At 45.5% G+C, this 16,918-nt stretch overlaps 1 protein-coding gene across 5 annotated transcripts in view; it reads right to left on the bottom strand.

The window, feature by feature from the left end:
• The window catches only part of LSAMP (limbic system associated membrane protein), a 1,021,997-nt gene that overhangs the window by 170,583 nt on the left and 834,496 nt on the right, over positions 1-16,918 (bottom strand). For all 5 annotated transcript variants that reach the window (XM_064520180.1, XM_064520196.1, XM_064520188.1 and 2 more), the window contains one exon: positions 4,214-4,446. In XM_064520180.1, coding sequence (XP_064376250.1) covers positions 4,214-4,446 — 233 coding nt within the window. The remainder of the gene's footprint in view (positions 1-4,213; positions 4,447-16,918) is intronic.

Below are 16,918 nucleotides of genomic sequence, written 5' to 3'. Positions count from 1 at the left end.
TCAGTGCTCAAATACAAAGGTGGGGAATGAACAGCAAGTCAGCTATGCTGCAGACCAGTATGTGAGAGCTAGAGAGCAGCAAAGAGACTAAGTAAGATAAAGCAATGAGGTGCTCTTATTAAAAAAAAAAGGAAGAAGGTAAATCTCATCTCATTCTCAAGCTTGTTAACTGAAGCATGATACACAAAACACAGCAGGTACTTATCTGACTTTAGTCTGCACTGCTGAGTCCTCAAGTCTTCGTGTTCAGTTTTGGACAGTATATTTAAGGAAAGGTATGGACAAATCACACAGCGGTGAAACAAATACGACACAATGCTTGGAAAATATAACTTGCAAGAACAATTTGGTGAACCTGGGCCTGTTAAGCTGGAGTAAAGAGGTCTAGGACAATGTGGGAAAATGTACCTCATGGTAATGGGCTCCTAGTAGGTAAAAGGTAGTTCTGAAGAAGCGGAGGATCAATTACCACCACTTGCCTCTCAGGAGGACCAGAAATAATTGGTAGTAAAATCAATTTAAGTCATATATTAATAAATGCTTTCCAAATGCAAAGCAAGTGAAATAATGGCCATGCACTGGCTACACAGGCAGCAGAATCTCTTCAAAAATACCTGATAGGTACAGCTACCATAAAGTTGATACTGTCTCAGCGCATGAGGAAGGACCAGATAACCTCTTGTGGGTCCTTCCAGCTCTTTGCTCCTCTGATTAGACACCAACAGAAATGTCTTGGGCAGCAAATACAAAGTGTCACTAGTAGCTGTTACACTCCCACTGAGGCATTACAAATGCTTCAAGCGAGGTGACAACTGAGAGCTTTCTCCTGTGTTCACCTCAATACAGAGTATGGTAGTGGCATCTGGTGGTGACTGAGTTGGGCTGAGACAGCTGCCTCCAGTTCAGCCCTCACTGGAAGCAATGCTGGCCACTTGGGTCAGAGAGACAGAAGAGATGGCCACGGTTAACCTCATGAATCTTTTGCAGTGTGTACCTACTTCTACCTGTAGAGTCGTGTTGAGTTCGAAAGGGAAGGAAGACTTGTGAACTACTGGAAAATCTTATGGCAATATTAACAAAAAGGCTTTCTCCACTTTTAGCTGGCTAGGAGGTTGTGACCCTTCTTAAGTGTTCTTTCACTCCCCCTCTTTCAGACCTCTGCACTATGCCCCAGCTGAGAGCTATCAGTTAACACAGACATTTAAGAGGAGCTGGCTGAGTAGCCTGCTGCACAGAGACTGGTGCTGGCTAACACGGCAGAACTGGCTCTACCCTTGGAAGTACTAAATGACATGGGCAGGTCTATGAGCAGTGAACTCTCTCTTCCTGTGACATACTGCAGATCTGGCCAGTTGCTCTCACAGAGCAGAGCTCATCCCAGGGAAGGCTGATTTTCTAGAGGGAGGCAGGGATCTGCTACCAGAATCCAACTCTATTAACCTGCAACAATCTAAACTCAGCGAATCTTTAGGATGCAGCAAAGTCCATCTATTTCAGCTGGCAATCTGGATACGGGAGGGGACTTCTCTTGGTACGGTGGCTACCACACCACCCAAGTATCTGCCTACCTCTCAGTCTCTGTTATAGTTACTCTACTGGTGTCTTGGGGTAATAAGGATGTTTTTTCACAGAGGCTATATAAAAGCGGGAGCCGAACTGGGGGAGATTAAGGACCTGTCTTTGGTATACAGTGCAGTGGGGAGCAGATACACCCAGGAGAGCACTAACTGAGCAGAACTGAAAGTATGGGCACAGAGCTAAGGCAGCTTATTGCCTCCACACTTGAGCAAGCATCATGGTGGGATGTTTCAGTGACACATATAGGTATCACCAGTGCACTCAAAGCTAGCAAGGAGATCTCTTACCCGGGGCTTGTTTCAGTTTCCCTGCGCCTGTTCAAAGAGAATCACTATGCTAGGAATCCTCCTGCCCCAGGTTACTGTGTAAATCAGTCAACCGCCCTGCTATTTAACTTTTCAAGAACTGTATTTTGTTTCACTTATTTATTTTTAATAAGCTGTTAGGGATGTCCAGAGTTTCACACAACCAATGGTTTTAAATATATGCAAACAGTAACAAGAAAAGTAAATAAATCACATTAAATAAATAAAACCAAACAGCTTAGCACAACTCAATATTAAAACTCCTTACACTTGGTATTAACAGCACTCTATTAATCAGATAGACAACCTGCAAATCTGAGAATAATAATCAATATGAGAAAATGCTACTGAGAGAGAAAAGGGATAATCTGCAACATTTACTACTTTTCAATAAATTAGTTTTATTAGTTAAGATTATTTAAAATGATTTGTTTATTAGATTTAAACTAATAAAAACACACTTTAAAATGGTGAGTTTGACTTCCAAATTGTAAGGAATTTTTAATTTATATTTTACTTAAAAAAAAGATCAAACTTACCATTACAAAAAACAAAACTAAGAGTCTCACCTAATCACAGGACTCTGGGAACTGGGGCTTTAAAAGTAGGCACAATATTGTGTGGGTCTTGCAGTAGAACTGTGGCAGGTATTAAGCAAAGATTATCCAAAGACGCATTGTCAACTGGCAGCCTGAGTTCAGATTTGCCAAAACCTGAATGTTCTCATCCTCAGAGAGTTGACCGTAGTTCAGAGCTGGACACCCACACATTTAGGTGAAAGCTAAGACAGAGAACTCAGTTTTGCTGCTTAGGCCCATATCTAATGAGCACAAATAAAATTAATAATACATTGCATGGCTCTAAAACTCATTTGCAGCTATATTTTCCTCGACAGGTAAATAGAAATTGTGCGCTGTTGGATTTCACCAGCAATAAACCACCTACAGCTGGTTAGCTATGCGCAGCTCTAGCGAGCAGTGAGGCAGGGTACAGCTCCCGGGCTCTGTGAGTGCATTTCACGTCAGGTGCATTCCAGCAAACGCTCAAACAAGCCTGGAGACCTGCTCTGTATGCTGGAGTGCACTGCTCTTCCCATGGCTGGAGGAGGATTTTCAGTGCAAAGACAGACTGGAAGCCCTATGTCTCCCTACACTCTCATGTAAAGCATCACCTCTGAACATAGATCTAGACCTTACCTTGCAGATAAACACTCAGTGTGCTAGTTAGCTCTGAGCTTGGCAAGTAATACCAGCAAGAGGAAGAGTGCATTAATGCATTCAAACATTTGCTGTGGGAAATAAAATCCTTAGAATTTTGGGTTACTAGAAAAATCAGGAGAAATAAACTTCTCTCTGAGTGATAACACAGAAGCTGAACAGACCTGTAATATACATCAAGCACATTTGTACATATATATCTATTATTTAATCTGCTCCATAAATATTATAGGTAAATAGGCAGATAGACAGAATTTTGTGATGATTAAAAAAAAGTAAACTCTCTTGTTTGGTATTCTGGTCTGGACAGGATGAAACGAGCAAACCTTATAATGCCCTTAACAGTAATTGGTGAACTCTGCTAATGTGTTTGCTCTCTATTAAACCATGAACGCAGGCAGACAGATTGGACAATGCTAGTTCAAACTGCCAGGTTTCCACTTCCTTATAACATGCACAGGAGGAGAATAGCTAAAAAAAGAGAAGGCAACATAAGGTATGTGGCAGCTACCTTAGGTACCAGGTTTCACACAGGCCTGGTGACAGTGTACCCTGCAAACCAATGACTTAGCACAGAAAAACATTCAGGAAAAATAATTTTCCAGCCTTGTAAAGATTTGACAAAGGAAGGCCAAAAAGCACAGCACAGTATCTTGTTGATACAAGAAAAAAAGAAGGAGACCTGAGAAAGGAGGAGGCAAAGAAACCAGAGAGCTGTCTGGGAAGAGATTAGGCAAGCAAGATGTTCTGAAAAGTACCATTATAAACAAATGCTTTTCCCTCAGTGCCAGCATAACCAGAGCCAGGACCAGGTCTGCATTGTACTAGAACATGCCTTGGCATCACCGGCATACCCTGCTTCATGACTGCCTTGGAAAGGACAGACTGACAGCAGCTTAATGCTATGCCATGTCACAGTGGAAGGGCACACGCCTGTTAGCTTCTGCTGTAAATGGTTGCTCACCCTTCGTTATTACTGCAAGGTCCACAGGCTACTGACTGGTAGGAGAGTGGTTTCTCTACTCTCTCCTCTAGCCTTCTTCTGGAAAGGTACAAATCACTCCACCCACTGCTTCTTTCACTCTTTGCTCTCTTCCCAGGTATGCTCCTTACCTTGCACGATCAAGTAAACCTGGGAAGTCTTGGGGTGATGCAGTGTCTGCACTGAGCATGTATAGGACCCCTCATCATAGACATCCACTTTCTGGATCCGCAGGCTGTATTCCAGTGGGTTTCTTTTCTCCAGCTCTACTCGAGGGTCCAGGGACCACTTGTCCTCTCCAGCAAAAATTATGCCAGAACGGTTTAACCAGGCTACCTTGGAGCTTCTGTCTTCTACATAACACCTGCAGAGGGGGAGAAAAGCAAGTGGGAGATTAGCAAACATGGCCATCATCTCCGTTTTGTCCCTTCCCTTTTACTCTTTGCTCAAGAACTCCACAGCACATTCCTGCCTTGCCAGTGAGTCACAGCATCTCTTCACCATCACTGGCCCATGGCCACATATTTTGCAATGATCCTTTAAAGGATTTCATGAACATTTGGAATTTGGGGCGGACATCCTGACTCCTATTCTCTCATTCTTTTATCTGTGGCCTACACCTACACCAAAAATGATACTGGGAAGGCCACAAGCGTTTGCGTCCTGGTCACCAAATCCCTTCTAGCTCTGTCAATGGAAAAGATCAGATCGAGTTTTTCCCATGCCTTCCCCTCACCTTCATAACTTCAGTACACAAGAGGGTTATATTCCTAGCCACCTGCCAGCCTGGAGGGTAAAAGTTCAGGGCTCCAGCTTTGTCAGCTCAGGGCGCAGCTGCCCCATCGCTCATTTTCAGTGGCACAAAGGGAGCTAAGGTGTATCCATCCCCTCTGCCACCTTGACAAAAAACGGCTTTGTGGAAAGCCACTCTGGGTCCCCATCCAGAACTAACTCTCCCAGAGCACACACACACTTGCTGATGCACACCTGATTGCTTGTGCAGGCAAGCGCAGATTTCATGCTGAAAGCAAAAGGCTGCAGGGATGTCACCGCCATCCCTGTGACACATGCAGCATGCTGTGAACATCACAGGTGAGATGGGAGAAGATGAACGGCAGCTCAGAGTGGCAGGCAGAGGAGTGGCAGCAGGACCAACACCTTGCATAGCCCCAATCACCAGCCATTGCTAATAGCTGCAAGGGAGAGGACAGACTAACACTACTGCCACCACGTGACAAAGATTTTGCTCTTTGACAGAAAGGGAAGAAGGTGCTGCAAAGACAAATGCATTTTTGGTGGAGGCACCTGCTCTGTACTACTTTCCATTTCCAGAACATGGTTTGCACAGAAGAAATGGAAAGAAACAAATGCAGAGGCACTTTCTGCTCATTCTCTGCTGTGTCTCATTCAAGAGGTCCAGGGCTGAACAAGACATGGGTACACAACTCCTCTCTCACCCTGGCAGCTGTACCTACCGGGGCTAAGCTTAGACAGGCTGATAGGGTTTGCCCTGCAGCAGCCTATGCTGTGTTTGTTCTGCAGATAAACAAAGAAGTTCAGTTTCCAGAGCTGTCGCTCATTCACCTCTCAGAGCTCTGCCCACTGCCTCCAGGAATCCAAATAACCCACCTCCCCCCAGCACTATTCACGCACGTGTCGTATTTGTGAGATAAAAGAGAGGGGATAAAGATTACAGCTTCAAGATAAGGCAAATATTTGACAGTAGGCTTTCATACAGCCTCTTAGCACAGGTCAGACATTTTCCAAGTTCCTCTGGTTGAATGCAGTTCATTCACGCTGCGCTGCAGCTGCCATCCCATGCGCCATGACCCGACGAGCAGGGCCTGCACCTCTCACCTCCTCCCTAGCAAACATGCCCATGGAAGCTGTCAGAGCTGTTCTGGGGTTACTTGTGGGCAGGAGGGAAGCCAAGCTGTGTGAGAGTAGATGGAAGGCACACCATGCTGCTGGCCAAGCTAGAAGCAGGTCTCTCCGATTTAACAAACATTTGCTTTAGAGAGCAGCCCCAAAGACCCCAGCCAGCACAACTGCCTGCCAGCCAAGCAAGGCTAGCATGGGTTCGCTCCTCAAGTCAGAACTCATTTTTTCAGCCAGATAGGCATTTGCCCTAAGGTGAGTTTACAGCTGTGATTTATTTTTTGTTTTCAAAAAGCTGTTCTTCAGAAAAAGAAAGGGGGAGGGGAATAAGTGAGCAACCATTTATGTTTAGAAAGCAGCTCCATGGCTTCAGCTGCTGGAGCATATGGTGGTGCCAGTTCGGGACAGCAATCACCAGAAAGCAGCGACCCCAGGAGGGCACTGCACCCAAGAGCTGGGAGTGCACTGGCTGTCTAGGGACACCCAGACTGTCCCCAGTGCCCTCTGCCTTGGGATCACCAGGCTTCTCACATACGTTTCTATGTAGACTCATCACAACACAGAGAATCAAAGGGTTTGATCTTTTTCAAAGGTACTTAAAACCCCTCTCCACACATTTTGGATTTATGAAAATCTTGAGGAGGATGGTGGTGAGCAGCTAAGCAGATTAACAGCTGAAGCTGAAGTCAGTGGGAGCTGAAGTTTCTTAGTCACTTCTGAAAATCCTCTGGCATACCTATCAGTGCTGCTGGGCATAGGCTAGCTGAGTATCATAGCTCCACCGCATTGCACCAACACAGCCATGATCCTCTCCGGACCTACGTTAGCGTTGCTACATGACACAGCGCAGCAGTCTGTGCCTCTGCCCCACAGCCGGCAGTTATGCCCCCCCGCTTGGAGCTAGACAGGCAATTTCTGTGCCATGCCCTGTGACATTGCACAGTGATGCCCTTGCAACTTCCCTCGCGCCGTTAACAGCTTAGCAGTCTCACTGGAGCAAGACTCGGGCTTCCGCTCCCAAGGAGATGCTCACCTGGGGACCCTTGCTCCCTCCACAAACAGAACTGCACCTCTCTGCCTACATCCAGCAACTTCTGACTTTACCTGCCAGCCCAGATTACCATGGATAAAACATCCATCACTGTAATTTCCCTAAAGCCATTTCCCCACAGGGTCTTGACCAAACTGTGGCACAGGAAAATTAACACTACCACCCATTTGCAACAAATGGGGAATCTAGCTGGGCTTCTGCCTGTCATTAACTAGTGGCCTTCCTCTTCAGCTGAGAGGAGAAGGAAAAGTATTACCTCAAGAAATGCCATCCCATGGAAGATAAAAAGTGCGCCGTAGCCTGTCTTATGCTGATTACTCCTGGAGGTCATCCCCAGGACACTGGTCAATAACTACAAGCAGACAACCTTGCAAGTGCCCCTGAAATAAGTTAGCAGATACTATCGAAATAAAGTGAGAGGGAAAGAGGAGAGGGAGAGAAGGGAAATTGGAAGAGCAAGTGAAATGGATTTGAGCTGCTCTGTACAGCATACCTGTTCCTCTAAAACTGTCAGAGAAAATCAATGTACAAATGTGGAAATTCCAAGCCCTGACGCGCTCTGAACATACATCAAAGTGGATGATGTATCTCAGTATGTCCATCTATACACCCGCACCCTCTTACTCTGCCAGCAATGCCATCCAACCTTATGGATCACACTTTAATAAGGATTTATGGTGATGATTTTCACAGCCGTAATAAGTGCTAATTCAATACTAATAGAATATTAAATGGCATGTTAACTGACATTTTAACTGCAATGCAATAGCACCATGGTATCTCCAAGATATCAAATTATTCTTATCATTCACTAATAATCAATAATCAAGTTCACAGAGATAGTCAAATGCTTTTCATTAGGCTTATTGAAAGTGTTATCACCAGTGTTAGTGAATGCTAATAAACTATTTGTGATCCATTCATTTGGCTTTTCCTTATGGTTTTCGGTCTAATTTCTTTGCATCTGTTGATACAGCTAATGAGAGGACCAACAAGTGGTGATGGTCATACTGTGGATGATCATGTGAATCACTGCAGAGACTCCAGAACAATGACTTTGGTTCCCTGCTGGTGTTAGCACCAATTTAAACCAAAGACACATAAGGAAAAAAAAAAATTCATGCTGCCATGCCCCTTTAGCCTCCTTTGCCCTCTCATGAACAAACATAGTGAAGTTTGGCAGCTTTAAGATACTTAGTTACTGCATCATTTTTAAGCTGCTATGGATGTGTTTCCAGTTCTTACACAGTGGTTAACAGTCATGTAACAACTAGCCAGGAGATGTCAATTGGAAACTAGAACTGGAGAAAGAAACCTAGGAAAACCTCACACATTTCTCTCTGCCTCAGTTTCCCCACATGCAAACTGCAGAAAATGATCCTGAGCCATTTCACAGGAGAAAGGGGAAGGAATGATGCTTTTGCAACATGAGAGTGCTTTGGGATCTTTGGCAAGAACCATCACCTCTAATGAGAATGAGGAGTGCTACAGAAAAAGCTAAATGCATCAGGCAAAGAAAATCCTACCCAGCTCGCTTTCTCCAGAGGAGAGTCTGCTCCTTTGTTACTGACTGCAGATATTTATTTGCACAGCCAGGACCAGTTCCATATTGCAGCACTGTTAGGAAAGTAATTAATGCTCAACAGCGAAAGATCTTTCTGTGTTGAGGTCTGTGCCTCGGGACAAATAGTCATTGTGTTACAACAGCCCACTCCAACACTTGAGTCACTGGATGCTGAAGTCACGTTACAATGGCGCCGTGCCCTAGACTGAGGCATATCATCACTCTGCTGCGCCTGGAGCAAAGCCCAGCACCAGCATGTCCAGCAAGAATTTAGCAAAGTTGCTACAACCAACGCTGGAACGCTTCTGCCCATATAAAATCCTGATTTCATCACAGGTCTATCTATCTACACAACTTCTCCTTTCTCCCCGCCTCACCAATTTCTACTGACAACAGAGAAAGCGAGCCAAGGAAAGGAGAGCGAGGCTTTTGCACCCACAACAGGAGAGGCTGACAGGAGCATCCCGGTCTTAGGGGGGCAACCCCCAGCAGTTTCCCCTTCCGGTGAATCCCAAGCCTGGTGGTTCTGCTGCCTGCTCTGCATTACTCCCTTCCCCCGCCTACATGCTTGACTCCTAGCCTCAGCACTGGTGTTTGCTGCTTCTCCTCCTGCCGAGACAGTGATGTGCAGTGCATTATTTTCCCAACGTGGTGTTGTAGCACTTGCAGGAGTTTATGTTGTTTGTGTCTCTTCAGCAGCTCTCGCCCCCAAGCTTCTCACCCTCCCTTCCCTCCAGCAGGCACGCAGGCGAGAAGCAGCGTTTGGCTGGAAAGCTACCACAGGCTACCAGGGTACCATTCATCGCCCGCCAGGTGGGAACTGCCACCAAAGCCTCTCCTGCCCTTTCCTGGAAGGAGATCTGTGCTGAGGCAAGGTGGAGGAGGGGAGGCAGCCCTGGGGTACACCAGCATGCTTCCCGTCCGTCTTCGAAAAAGCACTTGAACAGTTAAGACCTTGGGCTATGAAGATGGAGTGGGTTTTTTTATTGCCTTCAGGGCAGGGGGTCTCTTCAGCATAAGCTCAATACAATGTTTCTAAGGGGTGGATGATATTTAGAGCCCACAGTGATAAAGAGGCAGGAAGGAATCCCTGCAGGACCTGGTGAAGTTGCTGTTTAAATGATTACTTCAACACTGCAGGGATTTTACAACATTATCAATGATGTATTGGGTTGCCTTGAACCCAGGATAATTGTTTTTTTTTATTATTATTATTGTTGCAATTCTAAATAAATAAATTCTTTTACAGTGGATTCAATCCCACCGTTCTCAGCTACAGCCCTGCTTGTGAGAAGACTTGAGCTGCTAGGTTTAAATGAAATACAGCATGCTGCTTTACCAACAAACCACATCTCTTACCTCATCTGTGGAAAAAATAAATAAATAGTGTGGGCTTGGACTGCATTTTCCAGCCTCTTTCTCCAAAGTACATTGTGGAGATAGCTCGGTGTCATAATTCCCACACTCCCCTTTAATCATCTTTTCCTGTTAACCCTTTGATCGCCTCTTCTATAAGACATTCTTTGTGTAAGAGTTCAAAACTCAGCAGCCTGATGAACATGCAATTAAGCACTTGCAACCCAACCTACTGCACTTGCAGAGGAGCACAACCCCCTTTAGTCAGAGGATGTCACAACCTGCCATGGATGAAATCTCCTGCCTTTCCTTCAACTCTGTGATGAGCCTGCTGTAATCTTGTCACTTCACACACATTCACAGGATTCAGCTAACAACTTCCCCCACTGCCCTCTACCCCAGCAGCAAAATGGAAAGAGGGAAGAGAGAAAGGGATCAAACACAGCTTGTTTGACACACAGCTACATGAGCTTCTGGTTGCCAGCTCTGAACGTGCAAGACAAATTCTCTGTTGTTTTGCAAAGTATGATCCCGGAAAGCTAATGCGGTTGTTAAACACAAGACTGCTTGCAGGCTTGTAAGGAAAGCTCAAGAGCAAATCACACCAGTGTGGTTTGTCTTGTCTTCTCATGCTCTTCAGCCCTTCTCTGCTTGGTAAGCAAGAACTCGAACGCAGCAGTGGTTAGCTGGGAGGGCAGTGAGAGCAAATGGCCTCTGCTTTCATTCCAACCTTTCCATTATGCCACCAGCATGGACATGGGCAGAGAGGGCTACATAAGGACAGACCATGGGCACACTAGCTCTAAGTCCTTCCAGGCAGTGCCAGACCATCCCAGAATTTCAAGCATAATGCAGTGCTGCCACTGCAGCTGACAGCTCTGTTTCTCTGGTACACTGTTCCCAATCAGAGGAGAAAGTGGGAATAATATAGGAGCTGCTGGTTCTGGGTAGCTCCCACTACTCCAGACCCAGGATCTCCTCAGCAGGAAATGCCCTATAGAACAAGATGGCTACGGCTGAACATATCTTCATTTGTGTGAAGACAATGCCCCCCTAAGTGGATGATGACTGGAGACCGTGTCAGCCAGATGTCCACAACCTCCATTCAGCCAAACACCAAGCACCTGATTTTACATGTTGAAGCTGACACAATTTAAACACACATGGTTGCAAGGTATTGCTCCAGCTTCTCCTTCCTCTCCCCACTGCCACTGCTCTTCTCCTCCCCCAGCCTGGTCCAGCTGTCGCTCCATTTTCTGATGCACTGCAACCCTCTCTGAGCCCACAGTAGGGTCACTGATAGAGAATGAGCATTTTGATGAAGGAGGATAGATTCCTGAAACGTGGCATAAATAGCTCCTGAACCTCCACTGCCAGCGTGGTAACACAGCCCCTCAGAGGGATTTAGAAAATTATTGCTTAAAGCCAGTCCTGCACTGTAAAACTGGCAGGACCAGGAAACTGCAGCATCTGTTCAGCTACACTTTGTTTTGGCCACATGAGGTTGCGGTTGTGTTTGTCACACCTTTCTGTGGCTCCTTTGGCGTGTCATCACTGATGTTACCACCAGGGGCCACTCCCTTGTAAGGGGTGGTGAAGGGTTGACAGGATTTCTGTGGTTCTGTTCATTCTGCTCAGTAAAATGGCACTAAATACACATGCAGGGCTATAAGGGGCCTCTCGGGGTGCTGAGCCCCATCCTCACAATCTTGAGCAGCTGTATCTTATCATCTTTTTCAGAAACAGACCTCATTCCTACTTAAACTTAGCACATTTGGGGGAGCAGTGGGGGTGCCCTCACCATGCTTCATACAGCAGGCTGTTCAAAGTCCTTCTGCTCTGATGATTAGAAAGTTCTTTCTAATTCCAAGTCTAGATTTATCCATGGCTGGTTTAGATCCACTCCCTCTCACGCCAACACCATCCTTTAGCTTAAGTAGCTCTTCTCCCTCCCTGGTGCTTATCTTCCAGCATGTTCACAGAGAGCAAGCATATTCCCCTCTCAGCATTCATTTTGCTGGGCTCAACAAGCCAAATTCTTCTGGTTTCTTCTTGTATGATAGACTCTCCATTGCCCTAAACATCCCAGTAGTCCTTCTCAGCACCTGCTCCAGTTCAAATTCCTCTTTCATGACCAGAGTTCGTACCCAGCTTTGTAGATGCCCCAGTGTCTTGTACAAAAGTGTTTCCACCTCACCCTCTCTACCATCAACCCTTTTTAATGAAAAAGAAAAGGACAGCAACCAGCGAATAGGGCTATCAGTGCAGCACTGCTCATGTGCTGTGAGCATCTTCATGTCTCAGTCCATGTGATGAACATGGAAAATGAAACACAAGGGAATCCACCAAAACCACACCAGCCGAAGACAACAGCTAGCTGCTCTTACCAGCCGACACAGAGGTGGTCTCACAGGGTTTTCTTTATGTGAAAATGACTCTGTAACTACAGAGTTTTGCTTGTACAGAAAAAAAGCCATAAATCACACCCCAAATTACAGTAATTGTTAAGCTGGTACTCCCCCGGGAGGGGGGGATGTAACTATACCAGAATAAGAAGACTGCACTGGCATGATTTATTGCTCTTCTCATCTTCCAGAGATAAGTACACCTGAGTAAACATCAGCCAACATCCATTCAAGGGGAGGTACCTTATTAATATCAGTATGTTTAAAACTTCAAAGTACAAAAAAGACCTCAGACTGAGGCCTATCACCACAGCACTGGTTTGCCTGGATCCCATCAGATCTAGGAAAAAAACCCCTCAGTTTATTTACATCATAGTCAGGAAATCCTTGCACACACTGTGGTGCTGTATCTGGAGTGACCATCTCTAGTTACATATTCCCCATCAGAAGAAATTCACTCTACGCATGTGTACGGAGGGACTGTGACCAGGGAGAACAGCTGTCTGCCTATTGCTTGCAGAGCTGCCAAAAGCACTGACAGCTTGTGCCTTGGTCTTGCACCAGGATCAGACGGGAGGATGAGGTTGCTGAGGAAACAGACCATGAGCTCCTGCTTCCCTTTTGGGTTAGCTGAGGACTCCTCAACGTCCCTTTTCAGCCCAGCCAGAAAACTGGCTCTGATCTTGATCCAGAATGATTAGGCGATGCTAATCAGCTACTGATCACACTGCCTTAGCAAAACGTCTACAGATCACACTGCCTTAGTGAAATGTCCAACCAAGACCAGATGCCTCACTACACTACCTGCATCATGGGTGCCACTGCACTGTCAGAAGGGGAAGCACAGGGAATAGCAGAGATGATGCAGGATGACAATGGGGAACATTGCCAGATTATTTGTCTTTTGGTTGCATTGCACCTACCCTAAGGACCCTGGGCTTTTGCCATCACTAAAGACACAGGCTGACATTTAAAAATCACCTGCTGTCACTTAGAAACTGAGGTTCACTGAAAGGCAAAAGTAATTAGTTTCTTGTATGACCTAGATATTGGCTTTTATGCTGAATTCTTGGACCTGAGACCAAGCAGTTACTGAAGAGTCCCCATAGCATCATGATTTTTTCTGGTAGGGGGATACTCCAAGAATGATAATGAGAGCACTAATAAGGTACCATGCAGATTATCACTCTATTTATTTTCCTTCACAAACTTCAGTGCCGGAGGCCACCTAGCTCTTCTGTTAAAACTCCCATTGCCTTCTAGATAACTTTAACTGGTCACCACTAGGTAATTCCAGAAAAGCTACTTTCAAACTTTTCCTTCAGATTAAAAAAAAAAAAACAAAAACAAAAAACAAAAAAAGCAAAAGGGGTTTCAGAGACATGGTCTCCTCTGACAAGAGTGGAGGGAGGGTTTGGCTGGAAAGGTCACGTGACTCTGTATCTGGTAATTATCCAGCCACAGAGGCAGTCTGAAACGTTCTGTGCTGCCGCGGAGAATGACAGCACCTGGAGTTCCAGCACCCAGATAAAAAGCAGAGAGACAATTGGGCAGATGGAGAAAGGCAATGCTACATCACAGGAGCAGGGGGGAGGGGCAAAAGCTGGAGAGAAACATCAAGGCAGCCAGCATGGCTACTGGGGAATGAGATAATGCCACAGATTAGTAATGCAAAGGGCAGCTCTGAAAGAGGGGGAGAAAGAGAAAGAAACAGAGAGGGCAGGTCAGGAGAGAGCCAGAGCAAAAGAGGGACAGTACAAAAACATGAAAAAATAGGCAAGTGATGCTAGAGGGAGCTTCAAAGCATTTTGTGTGGTCTGGTTTCCCTTCCTTGTCCCCAGTCACAGGGTAAAAATCCAGAAGGTATCACCAGACGTTGTCACAAAACCAAGGAGAAGATCTGCAAATTAACCCATGGCAGTGAGTCTAAAGAGAAATCTAGCAATGCAAATAGCACTTTCCAGCTTGTGGACTCCAGTGGTTTGCTAAGGGAAAGGGACTACAAACTTCAGATGGACGTAATTAAAACTGGAGCTTTGGGGCACTGCCTCATTTAGTTTATGCAGAGAACAGGTGAGAAGGAGGTTCACCAACTCTTCCTCTCACAGTCACGTGCACAGAGGCACGTGCGAGCCTGCAAAACAATCCCTGAGACTGATGTCATGGTCCCATGGCCCACTTCCAAAAGACAGGGTGCCATATGTGCTCTGCCACACCACCACGTGACTGAGTAAGCCTGTGCTCCCATGGACAGGCCTGGTGCTGTTGCAAAGAAGAGGCTTGCCCACAACACTGACAGCGACCTTTGCTGGGTCAGGAAGAGCTGAATGCCAGGTGGCCTGAAGCCATGTACCACCTCTGGGAAGGTTTGTGACAGGGACAGAAATGTGGGAAAGTAAAGCCAAGTAGACAATCAAAGGCTTGTCAGGGACGGATGCTGGCCACCAGTTTCAATGTCTGTGGGGGAATTGACCAGTGTATTGGCAGCAATGAATGCATCTACAATGGCAGCACCCCTCTATGGAGACAGGAGGAACTAAGTGTCCAGATATCCACACCTGAATATTTAGGGAAGGAAACAAGAATAGTAGCAGCAGTAGATCAGTATCACAGGATCTAAGCACTGGGCCACGTGGACCAGTGTTCATCCTGCTATGACTGGTGACAAATGTTTCAAAGAAAGGGGGAACAACTCCTAGAAGGACAACAGAAATCACCATCTAAATAATTTCATGATGCTTCCTAGCTATAAAAAAACTATTAATCTGGCTGCAAGCAAGTATAAGTTGGCCTCCTCGCTGAATGACAGCTTGCATTCCACCTTGCAAGTTTGTACTCTACCTTTTATTATCCCCAGGCATTTCTCACCCACCCCCCTTTTTTCTTTTTTTAAAACTCATTAACATCCTCATCTTGGTGGTACTTTGTGCCTGAGAATTTTATAGGTTAACCCTCAATGGGTACAAGTCCATGAAAGCATATCAGATTTGTGTCCTGGGAAACTGGCAGGTGTCTCCTGTGTTTTGTATTATGTGAAGTCATCCCTCTCAATACCGGAGGAGTACACTACCTGATACTCAGGAATGCACTTTCTATTTTGTGGACATAACTTCCACTTCACCTTTTACCTCTCCTTCTCCAAAAGGGAAAAGGAGACCTCACATCTGAAGCATCAGCCATCATCCTGGGGAGGGGGGGAGGAGCTATGCCAAGGAGAAATCACACTTCAAATTCCTTTGAGAGATAGATCAGAGTGAAAATGGGAGCAGTATTTAGGAAAATAAGATGTAACTTACCCTTCTTTTCTGAGGCTATGAGACCATCAGAGGTGACTCAGATAAGTTACCATCCTCCCTTCCAAATATTGCCCTCAAGCCACCACCAGCTGAATATGAAGGGTAACAGTTCACTGTGAATGAGAAAGTAGGCCCACCCTGACTGCTCATTCCCAGCTGCTGCATTTTAACTAGAGACACGTCCTTGATATGCTAAAGCTCTAGCTATTATTTTACACCTGACCTTTTTCCTCTCCAGCTCCTGCTGTTGCAGCACTGCTGGTGGAGTCAGGGCTTGTAGAAATTGCAGAGATGATGTGTAGTGAAACACGTTAGGTTCCCTGCCTGTGCCAGAGCTGTCATCAATACCACCATGGATTGAGCTAAACCCATGCAAGCAACAGTGGGAAATATGAAGAAAAAAGTCTAATGTAGACAAAGCCTTTGAGGAGCTTAACCCCTCTTCCCCTTTTCCATCTCTCTCCCACTTGAAAGCAAAGAACAGCTTCTGAGCAAGACACATGCTCTCATTTCCATATCTAAAGCCAGTCCTGAAATACCATCATGAAACTATGCTTTCAGAAAGGAGACCATGAAGCAGATTCACTTTGAGAGATTCTGCTGCTTCTCTGTTTAATTCCACCCCAAACTGACTGCTACTGAATACTGTGTACACCTGGACTAGTGCAGTCAATCCCAGGCACCTTGTTACCAAAATGATATGGGGAAATTGGAGGGAATTCAGAGCCAAGCAACAACAAAATCCATCAAGGGCTGGAAAGGGATCAGCATCTAAGGGAAGCTTAAAAACATTAAACATGTATAACTTGACTGAGAGAGGACTTAAAAGGGACATGTTGACAAGCTATACCTCTTTGAAAGCTAAAAGCACCAAGAGAAGAGAAGAACTATTTAGCATGACGTGTAGAGGTCTAAAGGGGGAGTAATGGGTCAGAAAAAAGAAGAGAAGTCTGTTCAAACTTGAGGAGGAACTTTTTGCCATCTACAAGTGCTAGTCTCGCAAAGAGTTCCCCCAGGAAATTTAAGAAGCCTCTATTGTTTCAGATGTTTAAAACAAAGCTGGCCAAAGAACTAGAAGACGTATAAGCTGTGTGGAGAACAGCAGGGAGACAAACTACGATGATCTCCTCTGATTACTTTTACCATCTACCTGACAGAGTTCAGCAATATGTCAAGAACACACAACTCCTCTCTCAAGTTACTTATAGACAAAGCAACGTCTTTCAGCTGTTTTCACTCTGCATACCCCTAAATATTTCTCAGTACCTTGTCATACAGCTTTTAGG

Source organism: Dromaius novaehollandiae, chromosome 1 (assembly GCF_036370855.1).
Source record: "Dromaius novaehollandiae isolate bDroNov1 chromosome 1, bDroNov1.hap1, whole genome shotgun sequence".
NCBI lineage: Eukaryota > Metazoa > Chordata > Aves > Casuariiformes > Dromaiidae > Dromaius > Dromaius novaehollandiae.
The sequence above is the reverse complement of the archived record's forward strand: the minus strand, read 5'-3'. Positions and strand labels throughout refer to the sequence as shown.